The sequence below is a fragment of the Mustela erminea genome, chromosome 15 (assembly GCF_009829155.1).
Source record: "Mustela erminea isolate mMusErm1 chromosome 15, mMusErm1.Pri, whole genome shotgun sequence".
In the NCBI taxonomy this organism is placed as follows: Eukaryota; Metazoa; Chordata; class Mammalia; order Carnivora; family Mustelidae; genus Mustela; species Mustela erminea.
In genome coordinates this window covers 84486098-84512137 of record NC_045628.1, presented here as the reverse complement: position 1 = coordinate 84512137, position 26040 = coordinate 84486098, and the positions used below count along the sequence as shown (strand labels likewise).

The following is a 26040-nucleotide window of genomic DNA, read 5'->3' as shown; positions in this document are numbered from 1 at the left end:
GATCTGGGACAGATCCTGGAGCTCATCTAAGTCCAAAACCCCCATTATAATAGTGAGCAAACTGAGGATCCAGGGTGGTGTTAAAGTGCTTTGCCCTTCCTCCTTACTAATCTATTTTCTGATTTACCATAATGTATTCAACTCTAAAAATGTTCTTACTCTTACAGTTTACAGACCTATGAAACAAACCAATATGACTGCATACCAATTAACTTTGTAGGTTTATTTCCTTATCGTTAGTTTATTTTAAAGGAGGATATTGTTCATGCATCTATGGTCAACTGATTCTCAACAAGACGTTCAATGCATGAAGAAGAGGGAAAACTGGGTATCCACATGTGAAAAAGGTAAGTTATACCCCTACCTCACACCTTATATAAAAATTAACTCAAAATGGATCAAAGATCTAAACATAAAAGCTAAAAATAAAAACACTTAGAAGAAAACATAGGGATAAATCTTCATAACCTTGGATTTGGCTATGGATTCTTAGATATAGCAGCATCAAAGGTAACAGAAGAAAAATATATAAATTGGACTTCTTCAAAATGAAAAACTTTATGCAACAAAAAAGCAGTCAAGAAAATGAAAAGGCAACCCACAAAATGGGAGAAAATATTTGTAAATCATATACATATGAAAAGCATCTAACATACAGAATACATAAAAACACAACTCAACAACAAAAAGATAAACAACCAAATTTTAATGAACAAAGATTCTGAATAAACAGTTCTCCAAAGATACACAAATGGCCAACAAGCACATGAGGAAACATTCAGTACCACTAATCATTAGGGAAATGCAAATCAAAATCACAAAGAGATACCACTTCATACATACTAGGATGGCTACAATTTTTAAAAAATGTAAAATAACAGGGGTGCCTGGGTGGCTCAGTGGGTTAAATCCTGTGCCTTTGGCTCAGGTCATGGTCTCAGGGTCCTGGAATCAAGCCCCGCATTGGGCTCTCTGCTCAGCAGGGAGCCTGCTCCTCCCTCTCTCTCTGCCTGCCTCTCTGTGTACTTGTGATCTCTCTCTGTCAAATAAATAAATAAAATCTTTTTTAAAAAATTGAAAATAATAAGTGTCAGCAAGGATGTGGAGAAATTAAAACCCTTACACATTGCTGGTGGGAATGTAAAATGGTATAGTTGCTGTGAAAAATTGTTTGCAGTTCTTTAAAAAGTTAAACAGAACTGTCATATGAGCCAGCAATTCCACTCCCAAGTATATCCAAAAGAACTGAATAAAGCAAGATTCAAACAAATACTACATGAATGTTCATAGCAGCACTATTCACAATAGCCAAAAGGTGGAGACAACTCAAGTGTTCATCAATGGATAAATGGATAAACAAAATGCAGTATACATACAGAATGGAGCATTTTTCAGCCTTAAAAAAAAAAAAAAGGAAATACTGAATCATGCTAAACTTGGATGAAAGTCAAAAAACATCAAGCTAAAATTAAGAATCCATACACAAAGATCACATATTGTTAGATTCTGTTTAAATGAAATATCCAGGGGCACCTGGGTGGCTCAGTGGGTTAAAGCCTCTACCTTCAGCTCAGGTCATGATCTCAGGGTCTTGGGATCTAGTCCCGCATCGGGCTTTCTGCTCAGCAGGGAGCCTGCTTCCTCCTCTCTCTCTGCCTGCTTCCCTGACTACTTGTGATCTCTCTGTCTCTGTCAAGTAAATAAATAAAATATTTAAAAATAAATAAATAAATGGAATATCCAGAGTAAGTAAATTCACAGAGTCAGAAAGCAGACTTGTGATTGCCAGGGGCTGGGAAGGAGGAGAGAATGAGGAATGACTGCTAATGAATACAGGAGTCTTTTAAGAGTGATAAGATGCTTTGGAACTAGATAGAGATGATGGTTGCAAAACATGATGAATGAATGTTACTAAATGCCACTAAATTGTACCTTTTAAATGGTTTTGTGTTATGTGAATTTTATCTCAATTTTTAAAAATATTTATAAATAAAAAAATAAATGTATGTTAAGTACATGTTTAGAAAAGAAGGGGGAATATCTATGCCAATAGTATTTTAGTAGATACTTAGTTAATAAGATTATTAACAGACCACATTATCAGGTTCAGCTCTGTTCTAAGCACTTGCCATTCATTATCTCTTTCTATCTCATTTAATATGGCTTTTAGGCAAAGATCAAACCCCTTAACACACCTCTCAGGTCCTGTAAGTCAGGACCTGACCATCTCCCAGTTCTTCTCTTAACTTTCCTCTCTCTCTTTCGACTCTAAGTACGTAAGATTTTTCATGCAATTACCCACCAGAGGCCCTTCGCACCTGTTTTCCTCTTTGTCCTACATACGCCACCCTAATCCTTCTGCCTAGTAAACAGCTTCACTTCCTTCCCAACTCAGGCCAAAGTCTCTTTCCCTGCCTACCACCCAGCAGGATCAGGCCATCCCAGGGAACACCATCATAGCACTTTACCTTTGTTGCAACTATGGAGTTAATAATTATACAACTGTATGGTGATTTAAGGTCTCTAGTGGAAATGTTTTTGCCTATCCATTATTTCAGCTTTCCCTTCTTCTAATGTAGTTTGCATGGGGATGACCTTTCCCCAGAGATGAGCATCAGGCTCATTCTGGCCAACCAAAGTTTTCTACCCCTTGGGCTACAGGGATGGGAGCACAAGACAAATTAGAGTACACAGTCAATCTCAGGACTCTTATGTGGATGTTGGAAGGAAAAGCTCTCCATAATGGGCTTAATGAGCCAAGAGAATGAAGATTTGGAGTTGTCAGTGCCATTCTGGCCACCTCACGGTGAGAGCCTCCTTGAAAGAAAAGCAGAACCACCAAATGGAAAGAGATTCCGGGTAGACCAGTACTAGAATCCATGTGCAGCTGAAGGCAGGCCTAAATCTGTAATCTTCAGTTACATAAACCAAGCAAAACAAAACAAAACCCACAAATAAAAAACAACAACAAACAAACAAGAAAACCTACTTTTTCCCTAAGCCATTTTGAACTGAATTTTCTGTCACTTGCAACCAAAAGTATCCTGATCAACACAGAATCCCCCTTTAGACTACATGAGGCCAGGCACTTACTATTCCTAAATAGCGCCAGACATATAATAAGTTCTCAAGATCATATCTGGTAAATAACAACGTAATTCTCACAATGAGGCAGGCATTATCATCCTCATTTCTTAGGGGGTAAAACTGAAGGCCAGAGAAGTTAGTTCTTTGCCAAAGGTCACTATTTAGTGGTAGAGCTGAGGTCTGAATTTCAGAGCTTGTATTTTTCGGTAACCAAGCTATACTAAAATTGATGCATTAGGGAGGGGTGCTGAGAGGCAAGGCAGGGTGGAGAGAATGATGGAGAAAGAAAGTATTTCCAACATATTGGAGCAGGGGTCAGGAAACTACAACCCTTACCTGGATCAAATTCAGTCCATGGCTTATTTTTGCATGGCCCACAAGATAAGATGGCTTTAACATTTTGAAGAACTACAAAATATGCAACAGAGACTGTACTCAGACCTTAAAGCCTAAACTATTTATTATCTGGCCTTTTACATAAAGAATTTGCTGACCCTTGTATTATAGTTAGCTTTATTAGCACAAAAACTTTCAGAGGCCAACAAAATACTAAGTATATATGTTTCTCCCTTACTTCTTTAGTATAGTCTGAAGACTCGGATAATTCAAACTATAATTTCAATGTGTTGTACAGTTTTATTTCCTATGCACTAGTGTTCAACTGTGAAAACATATTACTTAGCTATTAATTGAATGGTGTACTCACAAATGATTTCCCAAACTACAGAAAATACACTGTTAAGTAGATCAGCATGTAAGGACCTGGAAAAAATGTCATAATATATTATTAAGTACAAAAATCAAGTTACAAAACACTGTATTATAATGGAATCCTATTATTAAAATGAAGTCTATAATATAGGATTACAAGAATTCTTGGAGGATAAAAAACTCCACACTCATAATGTTCATTTCTAGAGATTACAAAATGAAGGAAAAAGAAATTTCACTTTCTAATTTATATGCATCTTTATGATTCCAATTGTTTTCCAACAAGCACGAACCACTTTTGAAATTCTTAGGACAACAGTAAAATGTCCGAATAAATGCTTTTCCTTTTAAAAATAAAAACATTATGTTTCAGTTTACAGAAAAGGGTAATAAAGGTAGCTATAGGACTTCACTTCTGCCTAGGATGTAAAAGCAGGGTAGAACTTTGCTCCCATCCTAAAAACAAGAAAATGTCAGATAAATTACAAAATCGTAACTTTTCTTGAATTGAGTTGAGATTACAAGTTGATCAAATAGTCTTGAAATCCAAGGAAAGACTGGTCCTTCCCAGGAGAGACTGGAAGTTAGGTTACCTGTGGCGGAGCATGGGAGTTTAAGCATGTACTATATAAACAGGTAAGAAGTCAGCTCAAATGTTTAACAAATTGCTGAAAGCCAAGTGTGAGCTAGCATTAAGGTACAAAAACCAGTAGGAGACACTGACCCAAAGCAGAGTTTATTCCTACTCACAGGCTCTTCACTGCGATCCTACATCAGATGTTCCCAAGAAAGACAGGCAATAGGCAGGAGAGCTGAGAGAACCTTCAGCAGTGGTGCAAGCCTGGAAAGGGGAAGTGGCTGCTGCTGCAGCTACAAAGCCCACAAGCCCTAATTCCCAAATAGAACAAAAGCCTTAAGCCACTTGGTGAGGGGTAGCAAACTTTTAAAGATCCATTGCAGGGGTGCCTGGTTGGCTCAGTGGGTTAAAGCCTCTGCCTTCGGCTCAGGTCATGATCTCAGGGTCCTGGGATCGAGCCCCACATTGGGCTCTCTGCTCAGCAGGGAGCCTGCTTCCCTTTCTCTCTCTCTACCTGCCTTTCTGCCTACTTGTGATCTCTGTCTGTCAAATAAATAAATAAAATCTTAAAAAAAGTAAATAAAGACCCATTGCAACTGGGGGACAATTGATAGAAAGAAAAAACTCTTACCCTAAAGGAGGAGTAAATAAGTACCCTAGGTCAAGGATCCTATACCCATGCCATTAGAACAGTGGTCCACATCCAGAGGTTGACAATGTCAAGAGACATTTCTGGTTATCAGAGCTAGAGGGAGGATGCTACTAGCATCTAGTGGGTGAAGGTCAGGGATGCTGCTAAATATCCTACAATGCACAGAACAGCCCCCACAACAAAGAATTATCAAGCCAAAAATGTTAATAGCACCATGGTTGAGAAGTTCTGCGGAGGAAGGAGCAGAAAACTCTTCTGTATAACACTCACCAAACATACAAGGTAGAAGTTGGTTGCCATATGGAGAAGGGGTAGGATCACTGAGAAAGCTCTACCACAGAAGTCAAGGTATACAAAGCCTGCCTAAGACTAAAACTGAACTAACAACTGACAGCAGTCTACCGCTGGGGGAGGGACAAGGGCATGATAAGAAATGCCCTCTGTGGAGCAGGGGCAGAAGATAGACCAACTACTGCAAACCACTCTCCAGCAACCCAGCCTCCCCAAAGCACAAGATAATGCTGGAGGAACATGAAGCTGGTTGCACTGAAGGTAACCATCGAAATTATAAAATATAACTGCAACTAAATTTTTCACTAGATTGACTCGATTCCCCATACCAATAAATTAGCAGAAAAAAGGCATGTCCATTTCCAGGATATATACTGCTTTATTTCAATGTCTCATTTCCTTCCTTCTTTCCTTTCTTTCTCTCTCTCTCTCTCTCTCTTTCTTTAAAGATTTATTTATTTATTTTGAGAGAAAAAGCACATATGCAAGTGGGGGGAGGGGCAGAGAGAGAGGAAGAGTGAACCTCAAGTAGGCTCCCCACAGAGCCTGGAGCCTGATGCGGGGCTTGATCTCATGTCGCAAAGATCATGACCCGAGCAGACATCAGAGTCAGATGCTTAACTGACTGAACCACCAGACACCCCTCAATTTCTCATTTTCTACACACAATACTCAGTAAAAAATTAGGAGAAACACAAAAAGGTGAGAGAAGACAAAGTCTCTGTCAAGTCTCTTTGTCAAGGGACAAAGCAATTAACAGAATTACACTCAAAGATAACCCATATATCAGAACTATCAGGGAATTTAAAGTAACTATGATTCAGTATGTTAAGTGCTCTAATGGTAAAGTGAATAAATGACTTTCAGCAGAGAGCCAGAAAGTATAAAAAGACTCTCAGAGAAATGCAAGAAATGAAAATGACAGTGACAAAAATAAAAACTGTCATTGACAGTATAGTAGCCAGCCTCTAAGACAGCTCCCAATGATCCTTATTTCTGGGTATGCATGCCCTTATATAGTTCCCACCCATACTGAATAGGCCTGACCTGTGTACCTACAGAATACTGTAAAAATGACCATAGGTGGCTTCTGAGGTTGGGTCATAAAAGTTATTGCCGCTTTCACCATGTACTCTCAGAGATCACTTGTCTGGGGAAGCCAAATGCCACATAATTAGGAATCCAAGCATACTTATAGAGAGGTTTATAGGGGGAGGAACCACAGTTTCCTATCAATTAATTTGGCAGCCATGTGAATGATCCATCTTGAAAATGAATACTCCAGCCTTACAAAGTCTTAGATAATACTAACCCTAGCCAAAGTCTTAACTGAAACATCAAGATAAATTCCAAGCAAGAATCACTCAGCCAAGGCACTCCCAAGATAATATAAGTTTATGATTATTTTAAGCTACTTAGTTTGGGGGTAATTTGTTATGCAATAGATAACTAATGCAGAGAGTCTCATTAGGAGACTCTATAGTGATGAAAAAATATTCAATGAGATGAAAAATATGTCAGTAAAAATTACCCAAACTAAACATAAAGAGAAAAAAAGCTGGGGGGAAAAAGCAGAACAGAGCATCTAAAAGCTGTGTAACAATATGAAATACTCTAAAGTACACATAATTGGAACCCCAAAAGAAGAATGAGGCACAAAAAAATTTGAAGAGAAAAGGACCAAGATGTTTCCAAAATGAACATAAATCACATCCAAGAAGCTCAGAACACAACATAGGAGAGATAACACAGACATACACACACTCTCCTAGACACACCATATTCAAACTGCTGAAAATCAAACATGTAAAAAATGTTGATGTGAGGCAGAGAAAAAAATACACATTACATATAGAAAATTAAAGATAAGATTAAAGCAGACTTCTTGTCAGGAGCTATGCAAGCCATTAGACTATCGAATGACATGTTTAAAGAACCAAAGAAAAAACTGTCAACACAAAATTCTATACCAAGAAAAAAAAATCACTTTAAAAATGGAGAAAAAATTAAAGACATTCTCTGAAAAAAGCTGAGAGAACTATTTACCAGCAGACTTGGAACCTTAAAGGAAGTCTTTCAGACAAAAGGTATATGATCCCTGGAGAAATCTGAATTTATACACACATAAAAAAGAAATAATGTTACAATAGTGGAAATGCAGGTAAAAACAAGTTTTAATGTCTCTAAACATTAATTGAATGTATAAAGAAAAAGCAATGGCACTGTAGTTGGTGTTTTGGCATGTGCAAAGAAGAATCTATGATAATAGCATAGATGGAAAGAACCAGGAGTATATTATTGTAAGGTTCTTACATGCCCCATGAAGGTTAACCATGGCTAATTTGAAAAGACATAGGGTATCAGAATGGATTTAAAGAAAAAAGAAAAGATCCATCTATATTCTGCTTACAAGACATTCATTTTAGACCTCAAGACACCTGCAGATTGAAAGTGAGCAGAGGAAGAAATATTTATCATGCAAATGGATGTAAAAAGAAAACAGAGTAGCAGTACTTATACCAGACAAAATAGACTTTAAAACAAAGACTATAATAAGAGATAAAGAAGATCACTGCATAATAATAAAGGGACAAACCAACAAGAAGATATAACAATTGTAAATATTTTTTTTTTAAATTTATTTATTTATTTTTTATTTCCAGCATAACAGTATTCATTATTTTTGCACCACACCCCGTGCTCCATGCAATCCGTGCCCTCTATAATACCCACCACCTGGTACCCCAACCTCCCACCCCCCGTCCCTTCAAAACCCTCAGATTGTTTTTCAGAGTCCATAGTCTCTCATGGTTCACCTCCCCTTCCAATTTCCCCCAACTCCCTTCTCCACTCTAAGTCCCCATGTCCTCCATGCTATTTGTTATGCTCCACAAATAAGTGAAACCATATGATAATTGACTCTCTCTGCTTGACTTATTTCACTCAGCATAATCTCTTCCAGTCCCGTCCATGTTGCTACAAAAGTTGGGTATTCATCCTTTCTGATGGAGGCATAATACTCTATCCCCAGGGGTACAGGTCTGTGAATCACCAGGTTTACACACTTCACAGCACTCACCAAAGCACATACCCTCCCCAATGTCCATAATCCCACCTCCTTCTCCCAAACCCCCTCCCCCCAGCAACCCTCAGTTTGTTTTGTGAGATTAAAAGTCACTTATGGTTTGTCTCCCTCCCAATCCCATCTTGTTTCATTTATTCTTCTCCTACCCACTTAAGCCCCCATGTTGCATCACCACTTCCTCATATCAGGGAGATCATATGATAGTTGTCTTTCTCTGCTTGACTTATTTCGCTAAGCATGATACGCTCTAGTTCCATCCATGTTGTCGCAAATGGCAAGATTTCATTTCTTTTGATGGCTGCATAGTATTCCATTGTGTATATATACCACATCTTCTTGATCCATTCATCTGTTGATGGACATCTAGGTTCTTTCCATAGTTTGGCTATTGTGGACATTGCTGCTATAAACATTCGGGTGCATGTGCCCCTTTGGATCACTACGTTTGTATCCTTAGGGTAAATACCCAATAGTGCAATTGCTGGGTCATAGGGCAGTTCTATTTTCAACATTTTGAGGAACCTCCATGCTGTTTTCCAGAGTGGCTGCACCAGCTTGCATTCCCACCAACAGTGTAGGAGGGTTCCCCTTTCTCCGCATCCTCGCCAGCATCTGTCATTTCCTGACTTGTTTATTTTAGCCATTCTGACTGGTGTGAGGTGATATCTCATTGTGGTTTTAATTTGTATTTCCCTGATGCCGAGTGATATGGAGCACTTTTTCATGTGTCTGTTGGCCATCTGGATGTCTTCTTTGCAGAAATGTCTGTTCATGTCCTCTGCCCATTTCTTGATTGGATTATTTGTTCTTTGGGTGTTGAGTTTGCTAAGTTCTTTATAGATTCTGGACACTAGTCCTTTATCTGATATGTCATTTGCAAATATCTTCTCCCATTCTGTCAGTTGTCTTTTGATTTTGTTAACTGTTTCCTTTGCTGTGCAAAAGCTTTTGATCTTGATGAAATCCCAATAGTTCATTTTTGCCCTTGCTTCCCTTGCCTTTTGCGTTGTTCCTAGGAAGATGTTGCTGCGGTTGAGGTCAAAGAGGTTGCTGCCTGTGTTCTCCTCAAGGATTTTGATGGATTCCTTTCGCACATTGAGGTCCTTCATCCATTTTGAGTCTATTTTTGTGTGTGGTGTAAGGAAATGGTCCAATTTCATTTTTCTGCATGTGGCTGTCCAATTTTCCCAGCACCATTTATTGAAGAGGCTGTCTTTTTGCCATTGGACATTCTTTCCCGCTTTGTCGAAGATTAGTTGACCATAGAGTTGAGGGTCTATTTCTGGGCTCTCTATTCTGTTCCATTGATCTATGTGTCTGTTTTTGTGCCAGTACCATGCTGTCTTGATGACGACAGCTTTGTAATAGAGCTTGAAGTCCGGAATTGTGATGCCACCAACGTTGGCTTTCTTTTTCAATATCCCTTTGGCTATTCGAGGTCTTTTCTGGTTCCATATAAATTTTAGCATTATTTGTTCCATTTCTTTGAAAAAGATGGATGGTACTTTGATAGGAATTGCATTAAATGTGTAGATTGCTTTAGGTAGCATAGACATTTTCACAATATTTATTCTTCCAATCCAGGAACATGGAACATTTTTCCATTTCTTTGTGTCTTCCTCAATTTCTTTCATGAGTACTTTATAGTTTTCTGAGTATAGATTCTGTGTCTCTTTGGTTAGGTTTATTCCTAGGTATCTTATGGTTTTGGGTGCAATTGTAAATGGGATTGACTCCTTAATTTCTCTTTCTTCTGTCTTGCTGTTGGTGTAGAGAAATGCACCTGATTTCTGTGCATTGATTTTATATCCTGACACTTTACTGAATTCCTGTATAAGTTCTAGCAGTTTTGGAGTGGAGTCTTTTGGGTTTTCCACATATAGTATCATATCATCTGCGAAGAGTGATAATTTGACTTCTTCTTTGCCAATTTGGATGCCTTTAATTTCCTTTTGTTGTCTGATTGCTGAGGCTAGGACCTCTAGTACTATGTTGAATAGCAGTGGTGATAATGGACATCCCTGCCGTGTTCCTGACCTTAGCGGAAAAGCTTTCAGTTTTTCTCCATTGAGAATGATATTTGCGGTGGGTTTTTCATAGATGGCTTTGATGATATTGAGGTATGTGCCCTCTATCCCTACCCTTTGAAGAGTTTTGATCAGGAAGGGATGCTGTACTTTGTCAAATGCTTTTTCAGCATCTATTGAGAGTATCATATGGTTCTTGTTCTTTCTTTTATTGATGTGTTGTATCACATTGACTGATTTGCGGATGTTGAACCAACCTTGCAGCCCTGGAATAAATCCCACTTGGTCGTGGTGAATAATCTTTTTAATGTACTGTTGAATCCTATTGGCTAGTATTTTGTTGAGTATTTTCGCATCTGTGTTCATCAAGGATATCGGTCTATAGCTCTCTTTTTTGGTGGGATCCTTGTCTGGTTTTAGGATCAAGGTGATGCTGGCCTCATAAAATGAGTTTGGAAGTTTTCCTTCCATTTCTATTTTTTGGAACAGTTTCAGGAGAATAGGAATTAGTTCTTCTTTAAATGTTTGGTAGAATTCCCCCGGGAAGCCGTCTGGCCCTGGGCTTTTGTTTGTTTGGAGATTTTTAATGACTGTTTCAAACTCCTTAATGGTTATGGGTCTGTTCAGGCTTTCTATTTCTTCCTGGTTCAGTTGTGGTAGTTTATATGTTTCTAGGAATGCATCCATTTCTTCCAGATTGTCAAATTTATTGGCGTAGAGTTGCTCATAGTATGTTCTTATAATAGTTTGTATTTCTTTGGTGTTAGTTGTGATCTCTCCTCTTTCATTCATGATTTTATTTATTTGGGTCCTTTCTCTTTTCTTTTTGATAAGTCGGGCCAGGGGTTTATCAATTTTATTAATTCTTTCAAAGAACCAGCTCCTAGTTTCGTTGATTTGTTCTATTGTTTTTTTGGTTTCTATTTCATTGATTTCTGCTCTGATCTTTATGATTTCTCTTCTCCTGCTGGGCTTAGGGTTTCTTTCTTGTTCTTTCTCCAGCTCCTTTAGGTGTAGGGTTAGGTTGTGTACCTGAGACCTTTCTTGTTTCTTGAGAAAGGCTTGTACCGCTATATATTTTCCTCTCAGGACTGCCTTTGTTGTGTCCCACAGATTTTGAACCGTTGTATTTTCATTATCATTTGTTTCCATGATTTTTTTCAATTCTTCTTTAATTTCCCGGTTGACCCATTCATTCTTTAGAAGGATGCTGTTTAGTCTCCATGTATTTGGGTTCTTTCCAAACTTCCTTTTGTGGTTGAGTTCTAGCTTTAGAGCATTGTGGTCTGAAAATATGCAGGGAATGATCCCAATCTTTTGATACCGGTTGAGTCCTGCTTTAGGAACGAGGATGTGATCTATTCTGGAGAATGTTCCATGTGCACTAGAGAAGAATGTGTATTCTGTTGCTTTGGGATGAAATATTCTGAATATATCTGTGATGTCCATCTGGTCCAGTGTGTCGTTTAAGGCCTTTATTTCCTTGCTGATCTTTTGCTTGGATGATCTGTCCATTTCAGTGAGGGGAGTGTTAAAGTCCCCTACTATTATTGTATTATTGTTGATGTGTTTCTTTGATTTTGTTATTAATTGGTTTATATAGTTGGCTGCTCCCACGTTGGGGGCATAGATATTTAAAATTGTTAAATCTTCTTGTTGGACAGACCCTTTGAGTATGATATAGTGTCCTTCCTCATCTCTTATTATAGTCTTTGGCTTAAAATCTAATTGATCTGATATAAGGATTGCCACTCCTGCTTTCTTCTGATGTCCATTAGCATGGTAAATTCTTTTCCACCCCCTCACTTTAAATCTGGAGGTGTCTTCGGGCTTAAAATGAGTTTTTTGGAGGCAACATATAGATGGGTTTTGTTTTTTTATCCATTCTGATAGCCTGTGTCTTTTGACAGGGGCATTTAGCCTATTAACATTCAGGGTAACTATTGAGAGATATGAATTTAGTGCCATTGTATTGCCTGTAAGTTGACTGTTACTGTATATGGTCTCTGTTCCTTTCTGATCTACCACTTGTAGGCTCTCTCTTTGCTTAGAGGACCCCTTTCAATATTTCCTGTAGAGCTGGTTTGGTATTTGCAAATTCTTTCAGTTTTTGTTTGTCCTGGAAGCTTTTAATCTCTCCTTCTATTTTCAATGATAGCCTAGCTGGATATAGTATTCTTGGCTGCATGTTTTTCTCGTTTAGTGCTCTGAAAATATCATGCCAGCTCTTTCTGGCCTGCCAGGTCTCTGTGGATAAGTCAGCTGCCAATCTAATATTTTTACCATTGTATGTTACAGACTTCTTTTCCCGGGCTGCTTTCAGGATTTTCTCTTTGTCACTGAGACTTGTAAATTTTACTATTAGGTGACGGGGTGTGGGCCTATTCCTATTGATTTTGAGGGGCGTTCTCTGAACCTCCTGAATTTTGATGCTCGTTCCCTTTGCCATATTGGGGAAATTCTCCCCAATAATTCTCTCCAGTATACCTTCTGCTCCCCTCTCTCTTTCTTCTTCTTCTGGAATCCCAATTATTCTAATGTTGTTTCGTCTTATGGTGTCACTTATCTCTCGAATTCTCCCCTCGTGGTCCAGTAGCTGTTTGTCCCTCTTTTGCTCAGCTTCTTTATTCTCTGTCATTTGGTCTTCTATATCACTAATTCTTTCTTCTGCCTCATTTATCCTAGCAGTGAGAGCCTCCATTTTTGAATGCACTTCATTAATAGCTTTTTTTATTTCAACTTGGTTAGATTTTAGTTCTTTTATTTCTCCAGAAAGGGCTTTTATATCTCTCGAGAGGGTTTCTCTAATATCTTCCATGCCTTTTTCGAGCCCGGCTAGAACCTTGAGAATTGTCATTCTGAACTCTAGATCTGACATATTACCAATTTCTGTATTGATTAGGTCCCTAGCCTTCGGTACTGCCTCTTGTTCTTTTTTTTGTGTTGAATTTTTCCGTCTTGTCATTTTGTCCAGATAAGAGTATATGAAGGGGCAAGTAAAATACTAAAAGGGTGGCAACAACCCCAGGAAAAAATGCTTTAACCAAATTAGAAGAGATCCAAAATCGTGAGGGGGGAGAAAGGGGATAAAAAGAGGTTCAAAAAGGAAGAAAGAAAAAAAAAGAAAAAAGAAAAAAAAAAAAGAAAAAAGAAAAGAAAAGAATTAAAAAAAAAAGGAAAACACCTAAGAAAAATGTAAAAAAGAAAAAATATATATACTAGATAAACTAGTAAAAAATCGTTAAAAAGAAAAAAAGGTAACAGTTAAAAAAAAAAAAATTTTACCCGAAGGCGAGAAAAAAAAGAAAAAAAAAAAAAAAAAAAAAAAAAAAGAAAAAGAAAAAAATTAAATTAACTGCAAGACTAAAAAAAAATCACAGGGAAAAAGCCATGAGTTCTGTGCTTGGCTTTCTCCTCCTCTGGAATTCTGCTGCTCTCCTTGGTATTGAAACCGCACTCCTTGGTAGGTGAACTTGGTCTCGGCTGGATTTCTTGTTGATCTTCTGGGGGAGGGGCCTGTTGTAGTGATTCTCAAGTGTCTTTGCCCCAGGCGGAATTACACCGCCCTTACCCGGGGCCGGGGTGAGTAATCCGCTGGGGTTTGCTTTCAGGAGCTTTTGTTCCCTGAGCGCTTTCCGTAGAGTTCCGGAGGACGGGAATACAAATGGCGGCCTCCTGGTCTCCGGCCCGGAGGAGCCGAGAACCCAGGGCCGCATTCCTCAGTGCGCCCTCAGAGAACAGCGCCCAGTTACTCCCGTCTGCCTGACCTCCGGCCGCGCTCCGAGCTCACCGAGCCTGCGACCGGTTCAAGGTAACACCGAGCTGTGAGCTTACTGTCGGCTCTGTCTCTGTAGCCGGCTTTCCCGTTCCAATACCCGCAAGCTCTGCGACACTCAGACACCCCTGATCCTTCTGTGACCCTGCGGGACCTGAGGCCACGCTGAACCCGCGTGGGCTTCGCCCCGGTTTAGCCTCTGGAGCGATGTCCCTCAGCGGAACAGACTTTTAAAAGTCCTGATTTTGTGCGCCGTTGCTCCGCCGCTTGCCGGGAGCCGGCCCCTCCCCCCGGGGTCTATCTTCCCGTCGCTTTGGATTCACTTCTCCGCCGGTCCTACCTTTCAGAAAGTGGTTGTTTTTCTGTTTCCAGAATTGCTGCTCTTCTTCTCTTCGATCTGCCGATGGATTTTCAGGTGTTTGCAATCTTTAGATAAGCTATCTAGCTGATCTCCGGCTAGCTGAAGCAGTCTCAGCCTGCTACTTCTCCGCCATCTTGACTCCTCCCCAACAATTGTAAATATTTTGCACCCAACATGGGAGTACCCAAATACAGAAAATAGTTAATAACAAACATAAAGGAACTAATCTATAATAATACAATAGTAGTAGGGAACTGTAACACCCCACTCACCCACTCATAGCAATGGACAGATCATCTAAGCAGAAGATCAATAAGGAAACAAGGGCTTTGAATGGTACATTGAAACAGTCAGATTTAACAGATACATTCAGAACATTCCATCTTAAAACATCAGAATATACATTCTTTTCAAAAGCACATGGAATATTCTCCAGAATAGATCACATATAAGGTCACAAAACAGGCATCAGCCAATTCAAGAAGACTGAAATAACACCATGCACCTTTTCTGACCACAGCACTATGAAACTAGAAGTCAACCACAAGAAAAAAATCTGGAAAGACCACAAATACATAAAAGTTAAAGAACATGCTACTAAACAATGAATGGGCCAACCAGGAAATAAAAGAAGTAAAAAAGTACATAGAAACAAATGAAAATGAAAACAAAAGGATCTAAAACTTTTGGAATGCATCAAAAGTGGTTCTAAGACAGAAGTATAAAGCTACACAGGCCTACGTCAAGAAACAAGAAAAATTTCAAAAACCTAACCTTATATCTAAAAGAGTTAGAAAAAAAAAAACAACAAACAAAGCCCAAACCCAGCAGAAGGAAGGAAATAATTAAGATCAGAGCAGACATAAATGATACAGAAACTAAAAAAACAATAGAACATATCAATGAAACCAAGAGGTGGGTCTTTGAAAAAATTAATGAAATTGATAAACTCTAGCCAGACTTATCAAAAAGAAAAAAGAAAGGACCCAAGCAAATAAAATCACAAACGAAAGAGAAGGAGTAACAACCAATAACACAGAAATACAATTGTAAGAGGTAATTATGAAAAACTTATGCCAACAAATTGGACAACCTATAAGAAATGGATAAATGCCCTAGAAACATATAAATCACCAAAACTGAAACAAGAAAAATTGAAAATTTGAACAGAGAACCAGCAAAGAAATTGAGTCAGTAATCAAAAAACTCCCAACAAGCAAAACTCCAGGACCAGATGGCTTCACAGGCAAATTCTAGCCAACATTTAAAGAACAGTTAACACCTATTCTTCTCAACCTATTCCAAAAAATAGAAAAGGAAGAAAATTTCCAAATTTGTTCTGTGAAGCCAGCATTACCCTGATACCAAAACCAGATAAAGATACCACTAAAAAAGAGAACTACAAGCCAATATCTCTGAGGAACATGGATGCAAAAGTCCTCAGCAAAACACCAGCAAACCAAATCCAACAATACATGAAAAAAGTCATTCATGGGGCTTCTGGGTGGCTCAGGAGGCTGAGTGTTCAACTCTTGATCTCAGCTTGGGTTTTGATCTCAGGATCATGAGTTCAGGCCCTGTTTTGGGCTCCATGTCTATTAAAAAAAAATCATTCACCAAAATAAAGTGGGCTTTATTCTTGGGTTGCAACTGTGGCTCAATATACACAAACCAAAGAACATGATAGAACACATTAATAAGAGAAAAGATAAGAACAGTGTGGTCATTTCAGTAGATGCAGAAAAAGCATCTGACAAAGGACAACATCCATTCATGATAAAAACTTTCAACAAAAAAGGTTATCTCAACATAATAAAGGCCACATATGAAAAATCCAGAGCTAACAACATCCTATATGGGGAAAAACTGAGAGCTTTGGTCAGGAACAAGAAAGGCATGTCCACCCTCACCACTTTAATTCAATGTAGTACTGGAAGGCCTAGCTATCAGACAACAAAAAGAAATAAAAGGTGTGCAAAGCAGCAAGAAAAAAGTAAAACTTTCACTATTTGCAGATGACACTCTCTATAGAAAACCCAAAGATTCCACCAAAAAACTGTTAGAACTGATAAATGAATTCAGTAAAGTTACAGGACTCAAAATCAATATACAGATATCTCTTGTCTTTCTGCACACCAATAATGAAGCAGCAGAAAGAGAAGTTAAGGAATCAATCCCACTTCTGATCACATCGAAAGTAACAAGATACCTAGGAATGAACCTAATCAAAGAAGTGAAAGACCTGTACTCTGAAAACTATCAAACACTGATGAAAGAAACTAAAGATGGCACAAAGAAATTGAAAGATGTTCCATCCTCATGGACTGGGAAAGCAAACATTGTTAAAATGTCTATACACTTAATGTAATTCCTATCAAAACACCAACTGCATTTGTCAATCTATACACTTAATGTAATTCCTATCAAAACACCAACTGCACTTGTCACAGAACTAAAACAAATAATCCTAAAATTTGTATGGAACCACAGAAGACCCCGAATAGCCAAAGCAATCTTGAAAAAGAAAAGCAAACCTGGAGGTATCACAATTCTGGACTTCAGGTCATAGTACAAAGCTGTAGTAATCAAAACAGTATGGTACTGGCATAAAAACAGACACATAGATCAATGGAACAGAAGAGAAAATGCAGAAATGAACCCACAATTATATGTCAGTTAATCTTCAACAAAGCAGGAAAGAATACCCAGTTGGAAAATGACTGTTTCTTCAATAAACGGTGTTGGGAAAACTGGACAGCCACATGCAAAAAAATGAAACTGGACCATTATCTTTCACCATATACAAAAATAAACTCAAAATGGATTAAAGACCTAAATGTAAGACTTGAATCCATAAAAGTCCTTGAATAAATCAGAGACAGTAATTTCTCTGACACTGGCCACAGCAACTTTTTTCTAGATATGTCTCCTGAAGCAAGGAAAACAAAAGCAAAAATATATTTTGGGGACTACATCAAAATAAAAAGTTTCTGCACAGTAAACGAAACAATCAGCAGAACTAAAAGCAACCTAGGAATGGGAGAAGATATTTGCAAATGACATATGAGATAAAGGGTTAGTATCCAAAATCTATAAAGAACTTAGAAAACTCAACCCCCCCCAAAAAAAAAATCCAGTCAAGAAATGGGCAGAAGAGGGGTGCCTGGGTGGCTCAGTGGGTTAAAGCCTCTGCCTTCGGCTCAGGTCGTGATCTCAGGGTCCTGGGATCGAGCCCCACATAGGGCTCTCTGCTCAGCAGGGAGCCTGCTTCCTCCTCTCTCTCTCTGCCTGCCTCTCTGCCTACTTGAGATCTCTGTCTGTCAAATAAATAAATAAAATCTTTAAAAAAAAAAAAGAAGATATGAATAGACATTTTTCCAAGGAAGACATCCAAATGATCAACAGACACATGAAAAGATGCTAATATCACTGATAATCGGAGACATACAAATCAAAACTACAATAAGATATCACCTCACATCTGTCAAAATGGCTAAAATCAAAAGCACAAGAAACAACAGGTACTGGCGAGGATGTAGTGAAATGGGAACCCTCTTATACTATTGGTGAGAATGCAAACTAGTGCAGCCACTATGGAAGACAGTATGGCGATTCCTCAAAGTTAAAAATAGAACTACCCTATGACCCACCAATTGCACAACTAGGTATTTACCCAAAGGATACAAAAATACTAATTCAATGGGATAACTGCACCCTGATGTTTATAGCAGTATAATTTACAATAGCCAATTATGGAAAAACCCCAAGTATCCATCAACCGATGAATGGATAAAAAAGATGTTGTATATCTACAATGGAATATTACTCAGCTATAAGAAAGAATGAAATCTTGCCATTTTGTGATGAGATGGATGGAGTTAGAGAATATTATGCTAAGCCAACTAAGTCAGAGAAAAATAAATACCATATGATTTCACTTATATGTGAAATTTGAGAAACAAAACAAATGAGCAAAGGATAAAGAGAGAGAGAGAAGCAAACCAAGAAAGAGACTCTTAACCAGAGAGAACTTTAAAGAAATGATGGTTACCAGAGGGGATGTGAGTGGGAGGATGGATGAAATAGGTGATGGGGAGTGAGGAGTGCACTTTTTGTGATGAGCACTGGCTGATATATGGAAGTGTTGAATCACTATAGTGTACACCTGAAACAAATATTACACTGTAAGTTAACTAACTGGAATTTAAAAAAAAAAAAACTTAAAAAAAGTAAATAGAACAAATGGAAAACAATAAGGCAGAATTTTAGTCCACCCACATCAATAATTACATTAAATTTAATGGACTAAACATGCTAATTAAAAGACATAGACTGTGGGGCACCTGGGTGGCTTAGTGGGTTAAAGCCTCTGCCTTCGGCTCAGATCATAATCCCAGGGTACTGGGATCGAGCCCCGCATCAGGCTCTCTGCTCAGCGGAGAGCCTGCTTCCTTCTCTCTCTCTCTGCCTGCCTCTCTGTCTACTTGTGATCTCGGTCTGTCAAATAAATAAATAAAATCTTTAAAAAAAAAAAAAGACATAGACTGTGAGCTGCGATTAAAAAAGTGAGACTCAACTATATGCTTAGTTTGAATTCATTGAGAAATAAATCCATATTAGAGTGTAGACTTCAACACTTTTCTATCAGTGACAGAATAAATAGATGGAAATTCCATTAGAGTGGAAAAGACATGACTAAGACTATAAGCAACTTGATCTGATTGATATTTATAGTTCACTCCACCCAACAGCAGAATAAACATTTTTTCTACCTCACTTGGAATATTCACCAAAAGCGACTATATGATGGGTCATAAAACACACTTCAATAAATAGAACTGGAATCTTGTAAAGTATGTTTGGGGATCATAATGGAATTAGACTAGAAATAATAACAGAAATATATCTGGAAAGCTCCCCTCAATCTGTATGTTAACCCACTTCATCAATCCATGAGTGAAAGTGGAGGTCTTAAGGGAAATTAGGAAATATCTGGAATATTATGGAAAAGGCAAAACTATAGGGACAAAAAACAGATGCCTGATTACCAGCACCTGAAGGGTAGAGGAGACTGACCACAAGGAGAAGGAGGGCATTCTGTGCAGTAATGGAAATGTTCTCACGTGTGAATGTGATAGTGGCTACATCATTATATGCATTTGTCAAAACATATAAACCTGGTCACTGAAACTGGTGAATTTTATTATATGTAAACTATACTTCAATAAATCTGATTTTACAAATTTTTCTTTAAAAAAAGCACATGGGTGGTGCCTGGGTGGCTCAGTGGATTAAAGCTCTGCTTTTTGCTTGAGTCGTGATCTCAGGGTCCTGGGATCGAACCCTACATAGAGTTCTCTGCTCGGCAGGGAGCCTGCTTCCCCCCCCATCTCCCTCTGCCTGCCTCTCTGCCTGCTTGTGGTCTCTCTCTCTCTCTTTCTGTCAAATAAAGAAATAAAATCTTTTAAAAATAAATAAATAAATAAATAAATATTTAAAAGTACATGGAACAGGAAAAATGAAATTCAAGTTTCCATGTACACTCCTGTATGTTCTCAGTGTTGGCTGCCCCATGTGCCCTTCGCTACATGAGCACCCCACACCCACACCCCCATGCCTATTGAAAGGATTATTCCAAGCCTCAGTGAATCAAGACCAAAAGTCCAACAAGCTCCCATCCTTTAAGAAAAAGTAAAGTCAGTGTTTATGAATACTCCATCCTATAATTACTGAGAGTCTGAAAGTCCTCATCAAAATGACCAGCATCCTCTAAATTTTAAAGGTGAAGTTCAGATGTAAATTCTCCTTATCCATACAGATGATTTAATTCGTACTTCCAGATTTCAGCAGTTGTCCTTGATTTCTGCATAAGGCAAGTCCATTTAAACTCCCTAATTCTATAAGCCATTCCCACGGCTCCTACCAGCTACTTCAGTCTCAAGTCTTAAATTCCAGAAATCAGATAAAGCTCTGTATCATGGCTAATGAGGCTTAATGCTCTTTCAGAGTCAGTCAAAGCTTTAGACAGGCTTTTCAGAATAAACTTATTTTTCCAACATAGTCGATTTTCTTGCTAGGCAAGATTTGATTTCCAAATTGCACTAAGTTCTAGAAATTCAGGTTTCATTCTTCTATGCTCCCACATTTCAGCGGTCAATTAAGGAACTTTCTGATCCATGCTCCTGCCCTCTGGGGTTAGGGAAGAAGACAAATCTACCACAGAGAGTTACACTCACCTTGCTGGGGCTTTGATCCTTGGGGACTCAGTAAATCCTACAGTGGGACTTTTGTAGTTGAACAACTGTGTGGCAAGCAATGTGGTTTTGCTTATTTGTTAACTCACAAACTCCCAAAAGTAATGTTAATTTTCTTTTTGTAAGAAAAATGCCTCCAAATAGCCTAGATTAATTTTCCTACATTGTGAATGTTTCCTATTATAAATTGGAAAAGAGAATTATGAGAGCTGGGGGGATACAGGTACCAAGTCTGTGGGTACTAAGATAAGGCAGGACTGTGAGGCCTGGTAGAGTAGCTGCCTGACAGATGGCATTTTGGAACATCAGCTTTAATGTCATTCTTAGATGGAAGGTTCTTCCAGGTTGGATATCACATGATAAACATAACAATTATTTTAAGTCCAAAAATCATACTTCTATCTGCTAGAATCTTAGGCAAATCACATAGCAAGTAGTGCTCTAAACTTTAAACAAAAATCATGATATAAAATTATGTTTACAGTATAATGTCAAGGGTGTTAGAGAAAGACAAAAAATAAGTAGGAGAAAGGGAAAGAAATACAAATATATTAAAATGTTAAGACATTTTTGGAATGATGGACCTATACAGCATTTTCTTAAACTTTCTTCACTCTTTACTCTTCAAAACATATTTTTAACTTTCTTAGGTTGTTAGAGACGTAATGTAATTTAACAAACACATGACACAATTTTAGGCAAGTTTTGATTTGGAAGTGTCTATTTACTTTTTGATAAACATAAGGTGAAATTGATATGCATTGGTTGCAAAATTTGGGAAATCAAATCTGCCCTATATCATACAAAGAAATGTGTAAACATGTCCAAGAAAATCAGTCAAAGCAACAGACAAAAATGAAATCGTGACTTTTTTTTCTTTCTGCTCTATTTCACTGTTCTACCAAACACCTTACTTGGAGGATTCTAATCAGGATATAGAATGAAACCCAAACTCTTTAATTTCTTTAAGAGAACACTTAAATTGGGCTCTTAGGTGCCATGCATTACTCCAAGCATTTTATAAAGGTTAACTCTTTTCATCTAAGTAAGTCTTCATTTTGGCATTTCAAGAAATCCCCACTCAGCTTCTACTTCCAGGCTTTTTCCACCTCTCCTATGACTCAGCCTCACCATTCTACTCTGGTTGCTTCAGACAAACTCACAGGCACCTCTCATCCTCTTTTCATCTCTTTCTGAGACACTGTCCCCTTCTCAGCCCCCAAAATCCACTTGTCAAAGGCCAGAGCAGGCTCTCAAATCCTATCTTCATCAAAACTTCCCAAGGCCTCTGGTCGGATCTGTGCACCTCTCCGTTAATCTTTGTGGGACTAAAGGTACAAGTAATTTCTGAAGAACGTAATCTCTCATAGGAAATAAACCTAGTAGAGTTTACATCATCTTTTCTATATTCCTCTCCCTACACTGCCTCACTTAGTGTTGTTGTGCATAATAGATGCTGCTCGACATGTAAATGTCATGTAAATACATTCAATCTATAAAATAAAGACAGACCTTAAAGAGCAGTTTTCAATACTTTGCATGGAACAACATATATTACCCCATATCATTTATTATCAAATTTGTATACAAATGGTCACATTACAAAATTACTTATCAATTTTTTAGGCATTTTCTATTGTGCCAAGTGCTGTGGTTAAGCATTTTCATGCATCATAACTTAACATATTTCCCAAAAATCATCCCATAAAAGACCTGCCTTATATTGAAGTCATTATACAGTTCTATTATGAAGGGATCTCCATTTTTTAAGAAATAATATACTGTTTGGGGAAGACACATTCTTCTGAACTAATTCAATGATGCTAGCATAGAAATCATCTGATAAAACCCAGTTTTTCAAATGGGACCAGGAGACAAAGAAATTGAACACAGACATTTGAATTATCTCTAGGGCATGATTTAGCAATTGCTAGTGTGGGGAAATTCAGAAATAAACTTTATAAAGATAATTTTAAAACAAAAAAAGTAACATAGCCAGTTGTTATGTTGAGGAACCACAAGTGCAACACTGCAGAGAGAAAAAAACACCCGAAGGTTTGAGAATTAGTAGTTGAAGCTGGAGATAAAACTTCTAATGTCACGTCATATGTGGGTTAAAAAGGCTCTGCACAGCAACATCTTAGGAAAGCAACAGTGATGTGCTCTGGAAAACTCTGTCTGGAAAGGAGCCTCAAAAACATCACTACTGAAGACAAAGACACCGGAGTCAGAGACACCTATTAAGAGTTTGAACAGAAGTGCTTTGGATCGCCTGGGTGGCTTAGTTGGTTAAGTGTCTGACTTCAGCTCCGGTCATGATGTCATGATGCCAGGATCCTGGATCAAGCCCTGCGTGGAGTCCCTCACTGAGCTGGCACCCAGCCAGTCACGTGGCCCCATCTGGCTCTGCGCCCAGTGGGGAGTCTGCTTGTCTTTTCCCTCTGGCCCTCCCTCTTCTCATGCTCTTTCTCAAATAGAGAAATAAAACTTTAATTTTTTTAAAAGAAGTGCTTTGTGAAGTGGGAAAGTAGAAATATTTCAGTAATGTGTAACATATTCTTATTTCAGATCACATCATGTGATTATAGTATTTTATATGTATCATATAAATAATATATAACAAATTGACCCCCAAAATAATTTTTTTTAATCTTCTCATTGGAAAAACGGAGCTTGCCTTCAAGGAGGGTGACCTTAGATGTAAGCTTGTATGGTTCGCTTCACAACCATCCAGTGCACTTTATTATGCCCAATGTCCAGATAAGAAAGTGGGGCTTAAAAGTTAAACTCACAAGGACACACAGCTGCTTAGTGCAAAGTCCACTTGACTAAAAGTCTGTATCCTCAACCACTACCTCCATGCCAGGAAGCTTCCACAGGCCCTTTCTAATGTCAGGAGCCACAAAACAAACTGTTTTTCCTTCCTCCAGCAGGAGCAGCATAAGAAGCATACACTTTCCTTAGAAACAAAGTGCCTGTGAAGAACCTTCTCTGCTGAGCTCACACTGGAATGGCTGCAAGGCTTCTGTGCTCCCCAGAAGCAAGTCCCTCCCTGACAGCACCCAGTAGCACCACGAGGATGGGAAGAGACAGCAATGGAAAGCTCCGGTGGGAGCTTTCTGATCCCTTGTAGGACTCCCCAGTTATATACAGCCTTCACCAAATGAGAGACAGGTGAAAATACTCAAAAGACAGATGGAATTGACATATCTTATGTATCCAGTCCTCTTCTTATGTTCTGTTGGACATGTGTTTGTTAAATGGACTAGAGAACTTTTAGAGCTACAAAGACTGAGAACCTTGATTAACTGTATTGGACCTCAATTGCAGTGCAGCTGCTGACCATAAAACACACTTAGTCTTTTGGGTTTGCTCCCAGATCATTGGTGAGAATGTCATCACAGAAACCACATGAAATGTGCAACACTGAGTCAACAGAAATGCAAAGCCTCACAAAATATAAGAAGGGTATCAGGAGTGACGCTTCTTTCAGTTTTTGGTAAATCCACTTAAACCTTTTAGCAGTAAGTGCAATATTTTTAAAAGACAAGTTTATACATCTGGGTTCTTACATAGAGGCAGGAGCTGTCTATAGACACAGGAGCTTCAGGAGGGATGGGTCCTGAGTGGGCAGGCAACCAGTTGCCAGCACAGCCCCTGGAGAGCCTGCCTGCAGCTTTCCCTGCTGTGCCAACAGTGCCCCAAAGGAGTTCTTTTTCTAAGTAAAGTTGTTGGAAAAGTTAAGTGCAAATGTTACCAGAGATGAAAGTGTGTATTTCAGATGGTTTAAGTTTTTACAATTACATATGAGAACAGGAATATAATCTCTCATTCAACAGAAACATAAAGTGAAAGTGTTAGCTGTCCAGAAAACCTATTTCTGTTCAAAATTCTAATACCTCTGAAAAACAATATCTAATCACAGTAGTTTGATGAGGAGATGTTATAGGAGATGTTTTGAAACAATGCTTCCTATCACATAAAACACAACCCTGACCTTCAGTGTACAAGATGCCCACACCTTGCACTGCCCTTTATCTCTCCCCCGCCCCCCTACTCCCCACCCCCCCCCCCCGCAACCCCACGTTCTTCCAAGGAGGTTGGAGACAATCTCTTCAAGTCCTTAGAGACTTGAGAGTAATATCAACTCACCTGAATGTGCATGGCGCCCTCTACTGCCTCTTGAATATTCAAACACCCACTGATGAGTGACAGCTGTTCTTCAGCACCCAGGGAGCCTTTCAGAGAACCTGACTGCTCCAGAAACTTCATCTCTTTTCTAGAAAGAAGAGTGACCCTGTGAGTATTCTAAAGCAAATTTAAAAACAAAGGTAAATGCAAATCAGTAGGGAAATGCAAATCAAAACCACAACTATATACCACTTTACACCCATTAGGATTTAAAAAATAGAAAATAAAACAAGAGTTAATGAGGATGTACAATGTCGTGGAAATGTAAAAGGGGAAGTCATTGCAGCAAACAGTTTGATGGTTTCTCAAGAAGTCAAAAAGAGAACTAACTACCATATGATCCAGCAATTCCAATTCTGTCAATATCCCCACAACGTGAAAGCAGATACTCAAATAGGCATTTGTGTCTTCATGTTCATAGAAGCATTGTTCACAACAGCCAAAAGATGAAACAATCCAGAAGTCCATATATGGATGAAAGCAATGGAATTCAATAGAATGGAATTCAGCCTTCAAAAGGCAGGAAATTGGATACCTTGGTGGCTCAGCTGGTTAAGCATCTGCCTTGGGATCAGGTCATAATTTCAGGGTCCTCAGATAGAGCCCTGCATCAGAGGCTCTCTGCTCAGCAGGGAGTCTGCTCCTCCCTCTCTCTTTTCCTCCCCCCTGCTCATGCGCTCTCTCCCCGACCTCAAATAAATAAATAAATAAATAATCTTTTTTAAGGGGGGGGCAGGAAAATCTGCAGCATGGATGAACCTCGAGGACATGACACCAAGTGAAATCAGCCAGTCACAAAGAGACAAATACTGTATGATTCCACTTATATGAGGTACCTAGAATAGCGAAATTCAGAGGCAGGAAGTAGAATGGTGGCTGCCAGGGCTGGAGTAGGGTACCTGTGGTTTAATGGGGACAGTTTCAGTTTCACAAGATGACCTTTTGGAGATAGATGGTTGTACAACAGTGAGAATACACTTGATATCACTAAACTGTATTCCCAAAAATTATTAAGATAGTAACTTTGAT

General features: G+C 38.6%; 1 protein-coding gene across 2 annotated transcripts in view; it reads right to left on the bottom strand.

Annotated features, from left to right (window-relative positions):
* Positions 1-26040, bottom strand: part of CRYL1 (crystallin lambda 1) — a 156012-nt gene that overhangs the window by 80794 nt on the left and 49178 nt on the right. For both annotated transcript variants that reach the window (XM_032314720.1, XM_032314721.1), the window contains exon 3: positions 24973-25099. In XM_032314720.1, coding sequence (XP_032170611.1) covers positions 24973-25099 — 127 coding nt within the window. The remainder of the gene's footprint in view (positions 1-24972; positions 25100-26040) is intronic.